Source organism: Capra hircus, chromosome 11 (assembly GCF_001704415.2).
Source record: "Capra hircus breed San Clemente chromosome 11, ASM170441v1, whole genome shotgun sequence".
Lineage (NCBI taxonomy): Eukaryota > Metazoa > Chordata > Mammalia > Artiodactyla > Bovidae > Capra > Capra hircus.
This window is the reverse complement of record NC_030818.1, coordinates 78235378-78255959: the sequence shown is the minus strand read 5'-3', so window position 1 is coordinate 78255959 and position 20582 is coordinate 78235378. Positions and strand designations below refer to the sequence as shown.

Sequence of the window (20582 nt, the reverse complement as noted above, 5' to 3'; positions counted from 1 at the left end):
ACTGTGAAGAAGGCTGAGCGCCGAATAATTGATGCTTTTGAAGTGTGGTGTTGGAGAAGACTTGAGAGTCCCTTGGACTGCAAGGAGATTCAACCAGTCCATTCTGAAGGAGATCAGCCCTGGGATTTCTTTGGAAGGAATGATGCTAAAGCTGAAAATTCCAGTACTTTGGCCACCTCATGCGAAGAGTTGACTCATTGGAAAAGACTCTGATGCTGGGAGGGATTGGGGGTAGGAGAAGAAGGGGACGACAGTGGATGAGATGGCTGGATGGCATCACCGACTCAATGGACGTGAGTTTGAGTGAACTCCGGGAGATGGTGATGGACAGGGAGGCCTGGTGTGTTACCATTCGTGGGGTCGCAAAGAGTCGGACACGACTGAGCGACTGAACTGAACTGAATTTGATTAATATGTGTCTTGCAGTGTTTTGCCTTGGGTTTTCCTGTTTGGCACTCTCTTGGTTTCTTGGACTTGGGTGATTATTTCCTTCCCCACTTTAGGGAAGTTTTCAACTATTATCTCAAGTATTTTCTCATGGTCTTTCTTTTTGTTTTCTTCTTCTGGGACTCCTATGATTCCAATGTTGGGGCATTTAACATTGTCCCAGAAGTCTCTGAGATTGTCCTCATTCCTTTTAATTCAGTTTTCTTTTTTTCTAATTCATTTATTTCTACCATTCTATCTTCTACCTCACTAATCCTATCTTCTGCCTGTTATTCTACTGTTGGTTCCCTCCAGAGTGTTTTTGATATCATTTATTGCATTATTCATTATATATGGACTCTTTTTATTTCTTCTAGGTCCTTGTTAAACCTTTCTTGCATCTTTTCAATCCTGTCTCCAGGCTATTTATCTATGATTCAGTTTTGTTTTCAAGATTTTGAATCATTTTCACTATCATTATTTGGAATTCTTTATCAGGTAGATTCCCTATCTCTTCCTCTTTTGTTTTTTGGTGGGCATTTATCTTGTTCCTTTACCGCCTGGGTATTCCTCTGTCTCTTCATCTTGTTTATATTGCTGTGTTTGCGGTGGCCTTTCTGTATTCTGGCAGTTTGTGGAGTTCCCTTTATTGTGGAGTTTCTTCGCTGTGGGTGGGGTTGTACAGGTGGCTTGTCAAGGTTTCCTGGTGAGGGAAGCTTGTGTCAGTGTTCTGGTGGGTGGAGCTGGATTTCTTCTCTCTGGAGTACAGTGAAGTGTCCAGTAATGAGTATAAGATGTCAATAGGTTTGGAGTGACTTTGGGCAGCCTGTATATTGAAGCTCAAGGCTATGTCCCTGTGTTGCTGGAGAATTTGCATGGTATGTCTTGCTCTGGAACTTGTTGGCCCTTGGGTGTTGCTTGGTTTCAGTGTAGGTATGGAGGCGTTTGATGAGCTCCTGTCCATTACTGTTCCCTGGAGTCAGGAGTTCTCTGGTGTTCTCAGGATTTGGACTTAAGCCTTCTGCTTCTGGTTTTCAGTCTTATTTTTACGGTAGCCTCAAGACTTCTCCATCTATACAGCACCATTGATAAAAGATCTAGGTTAATGATGACAAGTTTCTCCACAATGAGGGACACCCAGAGAGGTTCACAGAGTTACATGGAGAAGAGAAGAGGGAGGAGGGAGATAGAGGTGACCAGGATGAGATGAGGTGGAATCAAAAGAGGAGAGAGCAAGCTAGCCAATAATCACTTCCTTATGTGCTCTCCACAGTCTGGACCACTCACAGATGTTCACAGAGTTATACAGAGAAGAGGGAGGAAGGAGACAGAGGTGGCCAGGAGGATACAGAGGGGAACCAAAACGAGAGAGACAGATCCAGCCAGTAATCAGTTCCCTAAGTGTTCTCCACCATCCAGAACACAAAAAGAGATTCACAGCATTGGGTAGAGAAGAGAGGGGGTAGGGAGGAGACACAGGCGACTTGGTGGAGAAGAAGGAGAGTCCAAAGGGGAAGAGAGCAGTCAAGCCAGTAATCTCACTCCCAAGTAAAAATGGGTACTGAAGATTGGCTTCTTAAAGGTACAAAATTGATAACAAATACCAAAAAGCAAAGATTAAAAATCTAGAGTAGAGGCTGGATTTTTAAAAATACAATATTAAAAGGAAAAAAAAGTCACAAAAATTATAAAATATATATATATGAAGTTTGCTTTAAAAAATAGGGTCCTTTTTTTTTGCAAAGTAATAGGTTATAAAAATGAAAATTAAAGGAGTAATAGAGGACTTAAAGTTTTAAAAAATGAAGGAATGGTAGTAAAAATATATCTAGGACTTTCTCTGGTGGTGTTGTGGGCAGTGTGTGGCCAATTCAGTTTCGGATAATTCCTTGATCCGGCTTAAATTTCTCAAAATCTATAGGCCCCTTCCTATGTAGTAGGTACTAACTACAGGGTTTTAATCTATTGCACCTGTCACTTCCAAGGAGGTTCCCTCTGTTTTAGCTTCTTCTGTTTGCTTGTCTCTTCAGTGTATAATTTCCGCCGATACAAGGGGGTGGTGGTGGACACTTTTTTAGGCTCACTTGTTCAGTCGTGCTGTGGGGAGGGAGGAACACTGCAAACAACATGGGCGTGTGCTTGCAGTGACTCAGCCACACTGGGTTTGCCCCCACTCACAGCATCTGTGCTTTCCCCGTCTACACTGCTTAGGCTCTAGGTTGCTCTGCCAGGGAATGTCTGAGGCTGGCCCTGGGCTGCATGCACCTCCCAGGTCTAAGCCATTCATGTTCAGGCCCTCAGGAAGTCCTCAGAGGTGCAGATTCGGTGGGCCTGCATTTTGTGCCCTTCCGAGCTCCGAGCTACTCAGGTGACCAGGTGATTGGCAAGTGCGGTCACTGCGACTTATCGCCTCCCCCGTCCCTGCCACTCGGTTTTCTGGGTGTACAACCGGCACACTTATTCAGGAGGATGTTGCCCATCCACAATCCCAAGAAGTCTTGGTTAGCAACGAAGCCTGCTTCCAGTTTGGTAGATAATGCCTTTCTGGGGCCACGATTGCCCCGTTCTCACTCTGGCTGCCTGTCACCGGAGGGGGATGGTCTGCAGCCGGCTAGCTTTGCTCAGTCCTTTGTTCTGTGAGCGGGCCTGATGGTGTCTTAGGTTAGAGCTTTTCGCATGGTAGCTATCTCACAGTCTGGTTTGCTATCCCAAGTTATTTCCCTCAGATTGCCCTCAGCATTCAGGCTGGGTCCTTACTCTAAGCAATGCAGCTGCGCCTCCCTGCCCAGCCCCCGCTTGCCAGTGGTGGGTGCAGGCGTCTGCGCTGCTTCTCCACTTGGAGGAGTTACCGTTGAACAGGTAATCTGTGAGTTTTAATTATTTATTTATTTTTCCTCCCAGTTATGTTGCCCTCTGTGGTTCCAAGGCTCGCCACAGTGTTTCCTGGTGTTTGGAAACTTCTTTTTTAAGACTCCCTTCCCGGAACGGAGTTCCGTCCCTACCTCTTCTGTCTCTCTTTTTATCTTTTACATTTTTTCCTACCTCTTTTTGAAGACAATGGGCTGCTTTTCTGGGTGCCTGATATCTTCTGCCAGCATTCGGAAGTTGTTTTGTGGAATTTACTCAGTGTTCAAATGTTCTTTTGATGAATTTGTGGGGGAGAAAGTAGTCTCCCTGTCCTATTCCTCCTCCATCTTAGACCCGCCTCCCCCCATGTGTTTTTATTTACAAGGTTCTGAAATGGTTTGTTTTCATATCACTATGACATTTTAAGACCTCTGATCTTTGATGACTTATGTCCTTTATCTCTTAATATTCTAAACAAACATTTAAAAATTCTTTTCAGAACTTTAAAGTTCTCTTATTTCTACATCATGGGTATAAACTCTATTATATGACTACTCTTTGTTGTCTGCGTTGTAATTTCTGTTTTAGATACTATCTTATATGAGAGATTCTCCTACATTTATTCATCCCAATTGATAAATACACACTTTAGGGTGAAGTCTCCAAATCAAGTCTTTATTAGTGATTTGGGGATCTAACCCCCTCAACCTCAGTCCTGGGATGAGCAGGCCATTTTATTTATCCCTCTTGCAGCCCTCTGCAGGCATCTTAGTTTATTTCCAGTTTACTCCTATGGATCACATCTCAATTTCCCACCCTACAGAACCCAGCAATTAAAACAACCCGATCTTTTTCTTTTCTCTTTCTCTCCCTCTTTTCAGTGTGGATGTACGTTTTAAAACATAAAATATACTGTATCTATCACCTCTTTCTGGTCCAGTCCATGGGACAAGTTTTACCCTACTACCTATTTTTGTATAAATTAGCTAGGAATGATTTAAACATTTTTAAATGGTTGAAAATAGTAATTTGTAACAAATGAAAATTATGCAAAATACAAGTAACAATGCCCACAGTAAAGTTGAAGAGAACACAGCTGTACTCATTTATGTACTGTCTATGGCTGCCTTGTTCTATAAGAGGAAGGTCAATTAGTTGTGACAGAAAACATACGGCATGTAAAATTTTTAAATATTTGCTTTTTGGAACTTTATAGAAAAAAGTTTGTCAACCTCCATTCTAGAATATGCACTGTCTGCTATGGTAGTTACTACCATATACAGCTACTGAACATTTGCAATGAGACTAGTCTAAAGTGAGATTTGCTGCAAGTGGGAATATGCACACTTAATTTCAAAGACTATATATAAAAAAGAATTTATTACTAAGTTTTTTATTTACTACATTTGAGATATCTTCAGTATAATGGGATAAATAAAATATTATTCAAACTAATTTCACATACTTCTTTTTACTTTTAAAAATGTGGCTACTATAGAATTTTAAATTCTATGGAGCACATATTTCTATTGGTACAATGTCATGGTAGAGTTCTGACAAAACGTGGATAAAGAAAGATGAACTCCCCAGGTCGGTAGGTGCCCAATATGATAGTAGAGATCCAGTGGGGAAATAACTCCAGAAAGAATGAAGAGTCGGAGCCAAAGCAAAAACAATACAAAGTTGTGGATGTGACTGGTGATAGAAGTAAAGTCCGATGCTGTCAAGAGCAATACTGCATAGGAACCTGGAATGATAGGTCCATGAATCAAGGTAAATTAGAAGTGGTCAAACAGGAGATGGCAAGAGTGAACATAGACAATTTAAGAATCAGTGAACTAAAATGGACTGGAATGGGTGAATTTAACTCAGATGACCATTATATCTACTACTGTGGGCAAGAATCCCTTGGAAGAAATGGAGTAGTCATCATAGTCAACAACAAAAGAGTCCGAAATGCAGTACTTTGATGTAATCTCAAAACGACAGAATGGACTATAAAGAAAGCTGAGTGCAGAAGAATTGATGCTTTTGAACTGTGGAGTTGGAGAAGACTCTTGAGAGTCCCTTGGACTGCAGGGATATCAAACCAGCCAATCCTAAAGGAAATCAGTCCTGAATACTCATTGGAAGGACTGATGCTGAAGCTCAAGTTCCAATACTTTGGCCACCTGATGCGAAGAACTGACTCATTGGAAAAGACACTGAAGCTGGGAAAGATTGAAGGCAGGAGGAGAAGGGCATGACAGAGGATGAGATGGTTGGATGGCATCATCGACTCAATGGACATGAGTCTGAGTAAACTCCGGGAGTTGGTGATGGACAGGGAGACCTGGGTGCTGCAGTCCATGCGGTTGCAAAGAGTCAAACACGACTGAGAGACTGAACCGAACTGAATCTAAATAACTATCAGCCAGCTAAGAGATGACTCAGCAAACCTGGATAAAAGGACTAATGATCAGCTCTTCTCTATTTAACAACGGAACAAAGATGGGATCCATTTTGGTAAGTTATGCTTTCTTGGAAATTTCCATTCAAGTTTTCAGATTTATTTGCATAGTTTCCCTGGTTTCACAAAGAAGTTCTAACTTATGGCAAATCTTTTATAAGGTCAAATGTAATTGAAAATACTCCAAGGCATTAAAAAAAGAAACACTTTTAAACTATTTTTAGAAAGCAAGTATATTGATATCAAAATCTAACAAAAAAATGGATATACACACACAGGCTAAATTTATTTATACGTTGACCAAAATCCTAAATAAAACGTTAGCAAATTAAAAGAGCTCAAATTTATATACAATTATTTTAAACTCTAAGCACAGGAATGATTCAGTTATTAGAAAACAGCATTAATAAAATTTAATAAACACTAAACAAGAGCTTTGTTCACAGTGATGATTTCTAAGGCCCACTTGATTCACACTCCAGGATGTCTGGCTCTAGGTGAGTGATCACACCATCATGATTATCTTTGTCGTGAAGATCTTTTTCGTACAGTTCTTCTGTGCATTCTTGCCACCTCTTCTTAATATCTTCTACTTCTGTTAGGTCCATACCATTTCTGTCCTTTATTGAGTCCATCTTTGTATGGAATGTTCCCTTGGTATCTCTAATTTTCTTGAAGAGATCTCTAGTCTTTCCCATTCTGTTCTTTTCCTCTATTTCTTTGCACTGATTGTTGAGGAAGGCTTTCTTATCTCTTCTTGCTATTCTTTGTAATTCTACATTCAAATACTTATATCTTTGCTTTTATTCTTTGCCTTTCATGTCTCTTCTTTTCACAGCTATTTGTAAGGCCTCCCCAGACAGCCATTTTGCTTTTTTGCATTTCTTTTCCACGGAGATGGTCTTGATCCCTGTCTCCTCTACAATGTCACGAACCTCCGTCCACAGTTCATTAGGCACTCTATCTATCACATCTAGTCCCTTAAATCTATTTCTCACTTCCAGTGTATAACCATTAGGAATTTGATTTAGGTCATACTTGAATGGTCTAGTGGTTTTCTCTGCTTTCTTCAATTTAAGTCTGAATTTGGCAATATGGAGTTCATGATCTGAGCCACAGTCAGCTCCCAGTCTAGTTTTTGTTGACTGTACAGAGCTTCTCCATCTTTGGCTACAAAGAATGTAATCAATCTGATTTCGGAGTTGACCATCTGGTGATGTCCATGTGTAGAGTCTTCTCTTGTGTTGTTAGAAGAAGGTGTTTGCTATGACCAGTGTGTTCTCTTGGCAAAACTCTATTAGCCTTTGCCCTGTTTCATTCCGTATTCCAGGGCCAAATTTACCTGTTACCCCAGGTGTTTCTTGACTTCCTACTTTAGCATTCCAGTCCTGTATAATGAAAAGGACATCTTTTTTGGATGTTAGTTCTAAAAGGCCTTGTAGATCTTCATAGAATCGTTCAGCTTCTTCAGCGTTACTGGTGGAGGTGATGGAATTCCAGTTGAGCTATTTCAAATCCTGGAAGATGATGCTGTGAAAGTGCTGCACTCAATATGCCAGCAAATTTGGAAAACTCCGCAGTGGCCACAGGACTGGAAAAGGTCAGTTTTCATTCCAATCCCAAAGAAAGGCAATGCCAAAGAATGCTCAAACTACCGCACAACTGCACTCATCTCACACGCTAGTAATGTAATGCTCAAAATTCTCCAAGCCAGGCTTCAGCAATATGTGAACCATGAACTTCCAGATGTTCAAGCTGGTTTTAGAAAAGGCAGAAGAACCAGAGATCAAATTGCCAACATCCGCTGGATCATGGAAAAAGCAAGAGAGTTCCAGAAAACCATCTATTTCTGCTTTATTGACTATGCCAAAGCCTTTGACTGTGTGGATCACAATAAACTGGGGAAAAATCTGAAAGAGATGGGAATACCAGAGCACCTGACCTGCCTATTGAGAAACCTATACGCAGGTGAGGAAGCAACACTTAGAACTGGACATGTTCCAGACTGGTTCCAAATAGGAAAAGGAGTACATCAAGGCTGTATAGTGTCACCCTGCTTATTTAACTTATATGCAGAGTACATCATGAGACACGCTGGGCTGGAAGAAGCACAAGCTGGAATCAAGATTAAGTAAGTAAGTAAGTAAAGTCACTCAGTCATGTCTGACTCTGTGACCCCATGGACTGCAGCCCACTAGGCTCCTCAGTCCATGGGATTCTCCAGGCAAGAATATTGGAGTGGATTGCCATTTCCATCTCCAGGCGATCTTCCCAACCCAGGGATCGAACCTGGGTCTCCCACATTGGAGGCAGACGCTTTAACCTCTGAGCCAACAGGGAAGTCAGGTTGCTCGGAGAAATATCATTAACCTCAGATATGCAGATGACACCACGCTTATGGCAGATAATGAGTTCAGTTCCGTTCAGTCACTCAGTTGTGTCCGACTCTCTGTGACCCCATGAATCGCAGCACGCCAGGCCTCCCTGTCCATCACCAACTCCCGGAGTTTCATCAGACTCACATCCATCGAGTCAGTGATGCCATCCAGCCATCTCATCCTCGGTCGTCCCCTTCTCCTCCTGTCCCCAATCCCTCCCAGCATCAGAATCTTTTCCAGTGAGTCAACACTTCGCATGAGGTGGCCAAAGTACTGGAGTTTCAGCTTTAGCATCATTCCTTCCAAAGAAATTCCAGGGCTGATCTCCTTCAGAATGGACTGGTTGGATCTCCTTGCAGTCCAAGGAACTCTCAAGAGTCTTCTCCAACATCACAGTTCAAAAGCATCAATTCTTCGGCGCTGAGCTTTCTTCACAGTCCAACTCTCACATCCATTCATGACCAATGGAAAAACCATAGCCTTGACTAGATGGACCCTTTGTTGGTAAAGTAATGTCTCTGCTTTTCAACATGCTATCTAGGTTGATCATAACTTTTCTTCCAAGGAGTAAGTGAAGATAGTGAAGAGAAACTAAATAAAAAGCCTCTTGAGGAACATGAAAGAGGAGATAGTGAAGAGGAACTAAAAAGCCTCTTGAGGAAAGTGAAAGAGGAGAGTGAAAAAGTTGGCTTAAAGCTCAACATTCAGAATACCAAGATCATGGCATCTGGTCCCATCACTTCATGGCAAATAGATGGGGAAACAGGGGAAACAGTGGCTGACTTTATTTTTTTGGGCTCCAAAATCACTGCAGATGGTGATTGAGGGATGAAATTAAAAGATGCTTATTCCTTGGAAGGAAAGTTATGACCAACCTAGACAGCATATTCAGAAGCAGAGACATTACTTTGCCAACAAAGGTCCGTCTAGTCACGGCTATAGTTTTTCCAGTGGTCATGTATGGATGTGAAAGTTGGATCGTGAAGAAAGCTGAGCACCGTAGAATTGATGCTTTTGAACTGTGGTGATGGAGAAGACTCTTGAGAGTCCCTTGGACTGCAAGGAGATCCAACCAGTCCATTCTAAAGGAGATCAGTCATGGGTGTTCTTTGGAAGGAATGATGCTAAAGCTGAAACTCCAGTACTTTGGCCACCTCATGTGAAGAGTTGACTCATTGGAAAAGACTCTGATGCTGGGAGGGATTGGGGACAGGAGGAGAAGGGGACGACTGAGGATGAGATGGCTGGATGGCATCACCAACTCGATGGACATGAATTTGGGTGAATTCCAGGAGTTGGTGATGGACAGGCAGGCCTGGCGTGCTACAATTCATGGGGTCGCAAGGAGTCGGACATGACTGAGCGACTGAACTGAACTGAATCAAGAGCTTTCACAGATATCAGTTAAAAGTTATAATGAAAGACAGGAAGTCATTTACAATGACAGCAAAAGATTAAATACCAAAGAACAAACCTACTGAAAAATATACAAACTTATATGAGAAAAATTTAAAGCACTCATTAACACCACAAAAGCAGACTTAACAGCGTTAAAGACACACTAGGTTCTAGAAGAATACTTACTGTCATAAAGATGTTAGTTTTCATAAGTTAATAAGATTTTAACCTGATCTGAAAGTAAACAGTGGCTTCCCAGATGGCTCAGTGGTAAAAAATCCACCTGGCAATGTAGGAGACATGGGTTTGATCCCTGGGTCAGGATGATACCCTGGAGGAGGTAATGGCAACACATTGCAGTATTCTTGCCTGGAGAATTCCATGGACAGAGGAGCCTGGTGGGCACAGTCCATGGGATCGCAAAGAGTCAAACATTGAGCACACATGTATATGGAAGTAAATAAGAGAATTTTAAAGCTCATACGAAAGAAAAGGCAAGAGGTGAAAATTTAAAACTACCAAAAGGACGAGCAATAATGGGTATCCCAGCCTACCACATATAAATCATATGATGAAGTGTCAAGAAATAAAAAGTGTTGTAATGGCCCATAAGTAGACAGGAATCAATGTTTCTAACAATTAATGAAAAAGCACTATATGCAGGGATAAAGGCAGCTGGGGAAAAGTATAAAAAAACAGGTCCAGAGTGCATGCTGCTATTAGAAGTCATCTAGAAATATGTGGTCACCTTTGATTAAAACCAAAAATAAAATTTTGGACCTGGAAAGACTTCTTGGATTGACCCAAAGCAATACACAGTTAAGGGAATAGAACTAACTTAGTATATCTCATCCCCGGTCCCCAAACATCCTGATGTTGAGAGTGAAAATAAATCAAGATCAGCCAAAATTAGGTGTAAGAATGGTTCCCACAAATCTATACACATGATAAAACGACACACATCTATACACACACATTTAGCAACTGCTGTGGTACTATACTATAATTATTTTAACATGCAGTCATTTAGGGAAAACTAGGTGGGGAATCTGTGTACTCTCTTTGCAACCTCATGTGAATCCGTAATTATTTCAAAATAAGTTAAAAAAAAAAAAACCAACAACCTCAACAGAAAACAGGTACTAATGCCTGCAGTCTAGCAGTAAGACATATGTAATCATAGTATTTCACATTATAGTCTTAACTACAAAGCTCAAAGATTAAATAGCCTAATGAAGTAAGGAAGAAACAATTTAAAAAAATTTTCTCAGGATTCTTACTTCCAACCCATTTTAAAAACACACACTCTGCCTTAATATGAACACCCAAAACGATGCTTGAATTTCCAAGTGTTTCCAAATGCTCTCCATTTCACACTAAGAAAAAAAACTTATGTGCTGACAGCTGTCATCAAGTTACAGATTTTTATTTCACCAAGAATACAAGTAAAAGCCAAACTGTTCTTTCTTAATCTTTACTCTTGCCATGTAATCTACTACTGTTTTATCTCAATGAGATGTCTCAGGAAGTAAAGAAATAACACCATTAAATAAGATCTAAACACTTTAACACAAGATTTTCTAACACTGTATTTAAAATGGTAACTTATAAAGACTCACCTATATGTGGCTGCTGAGCTGTGGCTAATGCATACTGCTGCTGCTGAGCTGCAGTTAACTGCTGAACTGTTAGTGCATTAGTCCTCTGAAAGAGCTATTAAGAAAAATATTGAATACAGAGATTAGTCTCACAGCATTTCATTTTTGTTTAGAAAGCTAAGAATGGAATATTACAAATACATATTGTAATCACTTTCTCAACTATAAGGACATTTTATTCAATAAAACTCACTTTCTCAACTATAAGGACATTTTATTCAATAAAACATTAAAGTGTTTAAAAATACCCCTATTACTTATGTCAACATCTCATAGCACTTCAGGCTATACTACTACTAGCTAAGAGGAACGTTGCTAAAGAAGGAGTATTCTTTACCTGCTGCTGGGAATTGTAGTCAAAAAGGCCTACAGTAGCTCCTGAAGAGTCCATTGGTACCTGATTACCAGGATAGTCAAACTGTAAAGAATCTAGACCAACTTGTTCCATGGCATCCAGATTCTGTGTTTCAGGATTTGAAAATTCTTCAACAAGTGGTTTATTAGTTGTAGGATTAGGAAGAGGCCCCAATCCTTCTGGGGGATTAGTATTGGGGCCCAGGCGCTCAACTACTTCAGTTGGAGAGGCTTGACGACTTCCAGGAGTACGACTATGTAAAGAAAATAGAAATGAGTAAAAGTAACAAGTATGTCAAAAAGTGAAATCAGAAAGAAGGAAAATCATGGAAAACAATGGTAGTAAAACACAAAGGCAAATTAGGGACCCTAGGTCACTGAACATTGCTCTTTATCACTTTTTTTTTCTGTTTAATCCAGCTTACACTTAAAAGCTGACATGTTTCATTTTTTAATTATTATTAGTGACAACTGTCCCCAATTTTAATAGCATAAAGATATAATTCAATTTTACAGATAAGGAAATTGTCCAGTATCACGATTTAGGCCTAGGGCACTCAAAACTTTTGTCTCAGATTACAGACAAAATGAGCAGTAGGTATGAACAGCAGACTACCATGCAACAAATATGAGAAGACTCTAAACCAAAACCTATCCACCATACTCCCATCCTGTCTACCACCATAGCTGTCCTAACATCTTGCCTAATACTTCAGGGGGGTGGTGGTGGTGCGGAACTGGCCAGAAAGGATCATATGGCCTTCACAACTGAAGGCTGTATAATACAGAATACAAAAGAAAAGGGCAGTGAACCAAGACAGAAAGCTGACTCCTGACTCTAAAACATTATTCTAAGTAAATCATTTCAACACCCAGGTCTCAGTTTCCTTGAGACAGAGGAGGTGACACTGGAGTCCTATAATAACAAAAGCAAAAAGACTACTTGTAAAAACCCTCTATGAGCTCTCCAAAAACAATCTTTATCACGCCAAATTGTTTCAGTTTAAATTAAAATAAATAAAAATTAATATTTATCAAAAGTTAAGCATGCATATCAATGAAAAGTATAATTCTATATACAAAAGAGCAACTTTCTCTACCGATTAGTCTTAATTTTCTGAAGAAATTTATTAACACTAAATTTTAAGCACTGCCTCTTCTCTTTTTATCAACATCCTTTACAGTCTAAACTATTTTCACTTTATTTCTGGACATAATTGATCCTTATTAACAGTCTCCTTCCTTCTGTGGAAATAATTTATGTAAGATCTTTTCCTTCACAAGAAGTAAATTTGTTCTGAGGAACTATCATTTCATAGTATATTCAAATATAAGTATGCTAAATAAATGGTAGTAACTATTATTAACCGGTCTTTCAATGTCAACGGTTATCCGTATGTAACTGCCCCACCTTTAGGTACTTTACAATGGAATAAATCTGCTAACATGTACAGAACATTTCACAAAGGAATTGATTAATTACAATAACAGTTTTCCAGATACTTTAGGTTTGTGGACTTACATTTTATTTCAAAATTAACCACTGTCCTTGCAACATCAGAAGAAATTTCAAACTCCTTTCCCCTTTATCCACAATTAAAATTTTCATGTGAATAATCCAAAGGCTTTTCATTCAGAATATATGGGAAGAAAAAATAAAACTGAAAGGATCTTAATCAGTCCATTGAAAAAAAGAAAGAGGTGGGAGGAAGGTCCAAGAGAGAAGGTATGTGTGTGTGTGTGTGTATATATATAACCGATCCACTTCACTGTATAGCAGAAACTAACACAACATTGTAAAGCAATTATACTACAACTACAAAAAAATGAAAGCCTGCTATATTTCTTTCATTCCTTTCAGTTCTATTCCAACAGATGATGTATCAGTTAATGTATGTAATAATGATGTGCTACCATAGTGACCATATGACCACAGCTATTACTTTGAAATATTTTTATATTGTTGAAGACAATATTGCATCAGAAATACTTTATAAGCAATTTAAAAAACCTACTACAAACTTAACGGAATTAGAATGCTATTGAATGTAAAGTTCATATTAATATGGAGAAATATAGTCTTTCATACAAAACAACTCTAATATAGCAAAAAAAAAAAGTAGAGGATTCAAAAGGAAAAGTCATTATGCTATGAGTGGTGCTATTTTCTTGCTATAGTTAATGGTGTATTAACACTTCAATTATAAATGTATGTTCTACAGGGTTTATAATCAACTCAGTTTTAAATGCATGCCCTTGAAACACAGATTAGGTAATAGCAGAAGAGCAAAATCAGAATAAGGTTCTAAAACAAACTGAGTAGCATTAAATTTATTTCTTGCCAAAAGAGGTTTACTGGTTTTGGATGCTTTTTTGCATTTAGAACAGATTTAAATGGCACTGTTTTTAAGAAGTATTGTTACTCTGTTTTTTGATAATTAAAGGTAATAAACATAAACATGTACCTAACAACTAACTGATATTTCATGGTTCATAAGATCGCAAAGAAACAACTATTTTCAGGTATAGGCCCCAAAGCATCTGATTACTGAAGTATAAAGTTCAGGATATGAAGAAACAACTCCCTAATATTTAGATGAATGTGCACTGCCTAATCTAAGTCCAAAGGTTAGAACAAAAGAAATACTTGCCATAAAGAGACAACAAAAAATCTACAACTGAACTTAAATTCTGAACTTAACACTAATTTTTAGAAGTCTGATATGTTCTTCCTATCCTAATTTCAGGAATATGATTAAGTATCAGCACAAACTCAGAAAAGGGAGATAGGATACAATACAGAGATAGAAGGAAGAGAAAACTCTACAGAAAGGTGCTGAAGAACAAACTCAAGAAGAGTTTGCCAAGAAAAATCACAGATTAAACCTTAAATTCACTAAACTTTAGCAGGGAGAAAACAGTTAAAATTTAGACTACCATATTAGTAGAAAGGTAATAGCAATTTCTAACATTACTTAATAGGATGCATTGTTTTAGAGATTTTTGAAGACTTATCTTTTTTAAAAATGGCACATAATCATTAACTAATAGTCCTTATAAAAAATTTTAAATCTTCCTCCAGATTAATACAAGGTACAAAGGGAAATAAAAAAACCAATAAAAGTTGGAAAAATACCTAAATCAGTCATATCAGCTAGTAGCAATAATCCCTAAAGAGATATGATTTTCTTCTTGAGAAAGTGAAAATCTTACTTAAAATCTTTGCAATCGGCATCCATTCCATTTGGCAAACCTCTGCCATTTATTTTAGAATCATCATCATCTCCTTGCTTAAGATCTCTGTTTTGGTCCTCCTCAAATGGAGAAGCCTTGCCTTTTTGATCTCCTTTCTCAGGTCCATCTGTTTCAGCATCTCTAGTGCCCTGAGGAAAAAGAGTCTGTTTGATTCTGAATATTTAATAGAACACAAAAAAAGGCACCACAAGGTGACCTAAAACTACACTATAGTGCATGTAAACAATAAAAACATTGAATCTTATTTTAATTTTGTAGTCAACGAATTTATCGAAGGCCAAAAAAATTGAATACAAACCAGTGATTTATAACAGAAGGGCTAAGGCAACCTTAACTATAGCGGTGCTAGAAAAGCAGGAACACCACAAATGAAATTAAAATTCTTCTTAATGAAAGATGATTTTGTTTTTTTAACTGTCATATCAAGTACTACCACGAATAAGCAATTTAAATCTTACAAACTTTTTTAATTAATACGATTTTTTTGGTAACATGATTAAGACTATAAATATTCCCAGTGGTTCTACCATTTCGTGTATTTCAAGAAGCGGCCAGGAGAAGAAAACAAAAGCACCAATAGCTATAAAATTACCTTTAATTCTAGGAAGGGCCAGAATAAGAAACTGACTTAAAGACAACCGAATAACCATCTAGCAACTTAAAAACATTTCTTCATTCAAAATACTTACAAAAGTTCCCTTCCTAAATCGAGAATCCAATTTATCAGCAGGAGAAGAACTTAATACATATTCTACCATGCTCACACCAAGGCCTCCACTTTCTGATCGCGGAGACAATATTGCATTTACTTCACTGTTTCCATGAAAACCCTGTCCAGATCTTCTCTGTACCATAATAGGCTGGGACATTGAATGGTCTGTTTGGAAAAAAGAAAACAATTACAAATTTGTACTTCTAAGCTAACCAAAATGTATTCACATCAATTAATACACTAAAGAAAAATCAGCATATTGAATTAATATACTAAAGAAAAATCAGCATATCGTTTTGTTTTGAATGTTACTGTAATCTTTATAAAAACATCTTCAATCTGTTTAGACTCACTGCCCTTTGGACATTTCTTGAGAATACAGATTAAGAAAGTCATTTGGTAAAGAGCAGGTAAAAGGCTATCTGAAGAATAATCAAATTCAAAAGTCACTGGCAACAGAAACAATTTGAAGTCTCCACTGCCTTCAAGCCTCTTATGAAAAAGTTCTATTCTCAATTCAGAACAACTCAAACCAAAAAACTTTAGAGATAAAATCTGAAATAAAAATAACTCCTCTTAAATTGATGGAGGCACTTCTCAGGTTTATAGTCATGTATTGGACAGATTCAGAATACATGGCTGTACTGCTATAAACATAGATGACTAAGTTCACTCAAAAAAGCCAGTAATATCACAGAATTTTCTATTCTTGGTGAAAAGACTAAGTATCACTTAGTTTTATTAAAAAAGATTCCTTTTTTAAAAGATTTAAAAATTTTTTTTAATTAAAAAAAAAATCCTTCTAGTCTAAAAGTTTTCCATTTATTTTTAACAAAAAAAATTATCCATCTGGTACAAATACCTTTTCTACGTATTTTGTGATTAAAAAAAAAAAGGCAATACTTAAGATCTGAAAGCAAATACAAACATAAAAACATTTGAGGCAAGACTTACCTAGATTTGCAGAAAAAAATTTTGAACCAATATGCTAAGCATTGTGGTATGTAGGTGGAATCTAAGAACACAACAGTCCTGTACTCTAAGAGATTATAGGTTTAACAGGAAGCGATCATAATCAAGAGTAAAAGCACTTCAATAAAAACAATCCAGGATACTATGGGGAAGAGAAAGCGTATTCATCACTTTTTCCCAGTCTTAGAGTGAATCCCAAAGGAAATGATATGAAGGACAGAGAGCAAAAAATAGGCGAAAATGGGGGTGGAAAGCACTCTGGTTAGAGAAACCAGTATGCTCAAAGGCCTAAAAGTGCCAGGAGAACACAATGAAATTAATAATCACAAATAATTCAGTTCAGCTGAGAAGGAAATATGTGTATGGTAAAATCTCCTGTGGTCATGGAAAGAACTGTAGAATGACAATTCTTTTAGGACAAGGAATGTCATGTTCATATTTGTACATGCTTGGCACTCAATAAATGTTTACTTAGTAAACACAATAATCCATCCATTTCTAATTTTCTCATGTCTCCTGGTAAAAACTTATATTCGTCTTCAAAATTTTATCCATACAACAAAAAAAGTTGGGAGAGGGAGTGATACAAGGAATTAACTAAAATTATAAACTTGACACCAAAAAGATATATCAGGAATATATAAATAGTTGCTTAAATGTTTTATGTTTGGTACCAGTTGTCTTCCAAATACAACATACCAGAAATATCTCCCTAACATTCACCTTGAAAGTATCTCTCATTACCATGTTGTGCTCAAGAAGTTTTGCTTTGGAATGCTTTTAAAAATACTTGGTTCTGATAAATAAAGCAATTAACCATTTACCTTTCAAAACAAAAATCAAAACATGCTTATGAACCAAATTTTCAAGCATGTTGTTTTAGCAAAGAAAGTGTCTTTTGTGTAGAAAATGTATCCTGGCCCAAATAACTGAATAACTTAAATTATATAAGTTCAATCTATACAGGTTAATACAAATCTAGAAAAAAAATTCCTTGAAGTCAGGGATCACATATCTCATTTATCTTTGTATTCTCCAAATCTGGCACATTATATTACATATTGGTTGAACGCAAATAAAATTTCCAATAGTTTAGTCTAATTTAGTATTTAGCAAAGTTTTCAATCTGTTTCCATTTTGATTATAAATAGCACTAAAAATTTTCAGCTTCTCCTTTTTAACAATTACCTTTAAGAACAAAATTTAAAACCGTAAAGAACTTAAAAATCTTAATGATTTAAAGAGAAAAAAAGTACCTGGCAATTTACACTCAAAATAGAAAGTTAATTCCAGAAACTTGATTTTATATTACTTTGATCATCTTGTGTACTTTTAGTAAGCTGCTTTTAGTTATAAACCGGAAACTTTTTTGTTAAATACATGTTGAAAGTTTCACATGTACATCTCAAATTTTACTGAGAAACATTTAAAAATATAATCAGTAGTATTTTAAGAATATAAGTATGCTCTGTAATTTACCAATAAATACTGTCACCCCCATGAGTTATACTCCTTACATTCCAGTTCCTTTTCCCTTAAGAATTTCTTGGACCTCAGTCTTTGTTACCTATGGATATCAAAAACATTCAAAGTCTGCTCCCTTTCTGGGAATTCTATCTTACTATGGGGGTTTATTTTCTTTATGGGTGTGGCTAATATTTAATAAAGCCAGTCTGAGCTGCAGTTATTAGGTCACTATCCATTGATACAATTCAAGCTTAAAAATTCCTATGGTTAAATTGTGTCCTGTATTTTAATGGAAATTCAGAATTTTATAATCAGAGTTTAACCCCAAATAAAACTTAATAAAATCTTACTGTGACAAACATTTCTAATCAATAAGTGGACCATTAAGTATGGCTTACTTTACATAAGAAAATGTGTATTACGAGGACACATGAAATCCTCAAATATACCACAAAGTTTCTCCACGTATCGTTTGGGGGCAGTAGGGTTTAAAAAAAATTCAAGTATTCAACAAATCCAGAACTCTCACACATACACCAATAACTTACGAGAAGTTCCCCATGCAGTCTCTCTCCATTCATCATCCCCAAGAAATATGCCTTTTTGTCCATCTTTTGTTGAATCATCAGGTTCCCAAAATTTTTTGGTAGGCAAAAGCTATTTGGAAGGAAAAAAATTATTACATTTAAATTTCATCCTAATTACAAAAAGCGAAAACACAGCAGAAAGCAAACTTACCATCAATAGGTACAAGTTAGTTTTCAATGCTAACGAAAATTCAAGAGTGCCCTGTTTCCTAATTTGTCTAGTTAATAATAACTCCCCATTTATGCTTGGATACTGGTTCTAATAACTCTAGACCTGAAAAGTCAACTTCATACTTCTGCATTTTTCAAATGGTTTTACTGTCATGTGGTATTTTTAATGAATTTTTTCAAAAGACTTACTAAATTTCTTAAAACAGATAATACAATAAAAATATTTATACAAATGATTAAAGTTTTCTCTTTACTTCCAAGTACTGCCCTTGGAATATCTCCTATCCTACAGCTTCAATGACAGACAATTCTTCTTCTTACTTAACAATTCAATGGAGGTGAACTTCACAATTCTTCGTATATTCTCAACAGTAGCAATCTACTGATCCTAAAGCAGGAAGCAGGATGGTGGAAGAAATACATTAAGAAGACCTTTAAATACTTTTTGAGATAATCTCAAAGCCCTGTGTCCAATCCTATGCTGCAACACACACAAGAATATAAAAATTGTGTTGGTATAATCATTTGATGATTAATAAAAATGTACATTTGGTCAATTCCTAATGAGACTTTATTGTGTTCATCCAGGTCTCTCCTGTCTACCCTTCCTGACACTCAGAAGAACCAGACTGAGGATATGTTTGTTTGCAAAGAACAGACTGGTTTTCTAAACCATGCATGTGACATTTAAGTAAGCATCTGTAAGACACTCATCCCTCTCAGCCCATAATTATTAGATCCTCATAATTAAGCTTGTATATACTTCTATTGCTACACTTAAAATACTAAATTACCTGTATTTGCCTCCATAAGGGCATGGTGACCTTATCTTCACAGAGCTCACAAATATATAACACCCATAATAAAATGAACTTAGTGAAACTTATATGGGGTCTTAAGAGAGAAGACTGTGTGTGTGTGTCAGGGGTTTAAAGTGTGAATGGAAGGTGGGGAGGACATAAGAAGTAATGAACAAAGGCACAACTTGAGAAAATGCATAGTTTGTAGAACAGGGTGTGAGATGGACAAACAGATGTGGGAGCTGATGCTGTGAAAGCTATCTAGGCGATTATGAGGAACCTCAAAGTTCTAAGAATAATGGATACTCTAGATATTCCTTCCAGAGGCAAGGAAATCATTCAGGAGAATTACAACAGAGTCAAGACGACAAGAACTGAAACAGGGCACTGACAGAAAAAACTGAGAAAATGGATTTCAGAGACATTCAGGACAGTCAATAGGATACAAACAAAAATAAGAGGCTGATTAAAAAGAATAAAACTTTACAATAACAAGGTAAATGATAGTACTACCGACCAAAACAAACACAAAAACAGGAAAAGCAGCTTTTGCGGGGAGCAGGGTGGATTCAATTTGGGTGTATGCCTAATCTATGGATCTTTTGCTAAACTAAATACTGTTAATTTTAAACTTTAACTAAGTTCTCTATTTAAAAAAAAAAGAAAAAAACTTTTGCACGTTAAGGTCTTCCTGAGCTGCAAATGATTTGTATTTAAAGTACAGACATTTTATTTCTATTATTATTTTAAAGAAATTTTCTTGATGTATTTTGGCCACAACTACGTGGCTTGTGGGATACTACAATCCCAGTTCCCTGACCAGGGATTGAACCCTACCGAGGTCAGGTAAGAGCCCTACACACTGGACCACCAGGGAATCCCCTAAGGTATAGGCATTTTAAACAATAATCTATACTAACAAAGATTCCAGTAAAATATAACCTTGGTTGTTCTGATTTTTTAAAAAATCTCACTATAAAGTTTCATGCAAATATTCAAACAAAATGTTAAAATGATAATATAATACTAAAACACTGCTCTTGATATACTTAAATTATTGAACAATTTATTCACAGTGAAACCCAAGTTAATCCCTTTAAAGTACTGT

The 20582-nt window shown here is 37.1% G+C and overlaps 1 protein-coding gene across 7 annotated transcripts in view; it reads right to left on the bottom strand.

The window, feature by feature from the left end:
• The window catches only part of PUM2 (pumilio RNA binding family member 2), a 121953-nt gene that overhangs the window by 69897 nt on the left and 31474 nt on the right, over positions 1–20582 (bottom strand). For all 7 annotated transcript variants that reach the window (XM_018055595.1, XM_018055596.1, XM_018055594.1 and 4 more), the window contains 5 exons: positions 18465–18573; positions 15455–15642; positions 14724–14893; positions 11494–11764; positions 11118–11211 (listed from right to left, as the gene is read on the bottom strand). In XM_018055595.1, the coding sequence (XP_017911084.1) occupies positions 11118–11211; positions 11494–11764; positions 14724–14893; positions 15455–15642; positions 18465–18573 (832 nt within the window). The remainder of the gene's footprint in view (positions 1–11117; positions 11212–11493; positions 11765–14723; positions 14894–15454; positions 15643–18464; positions 18574–20582) is intronic.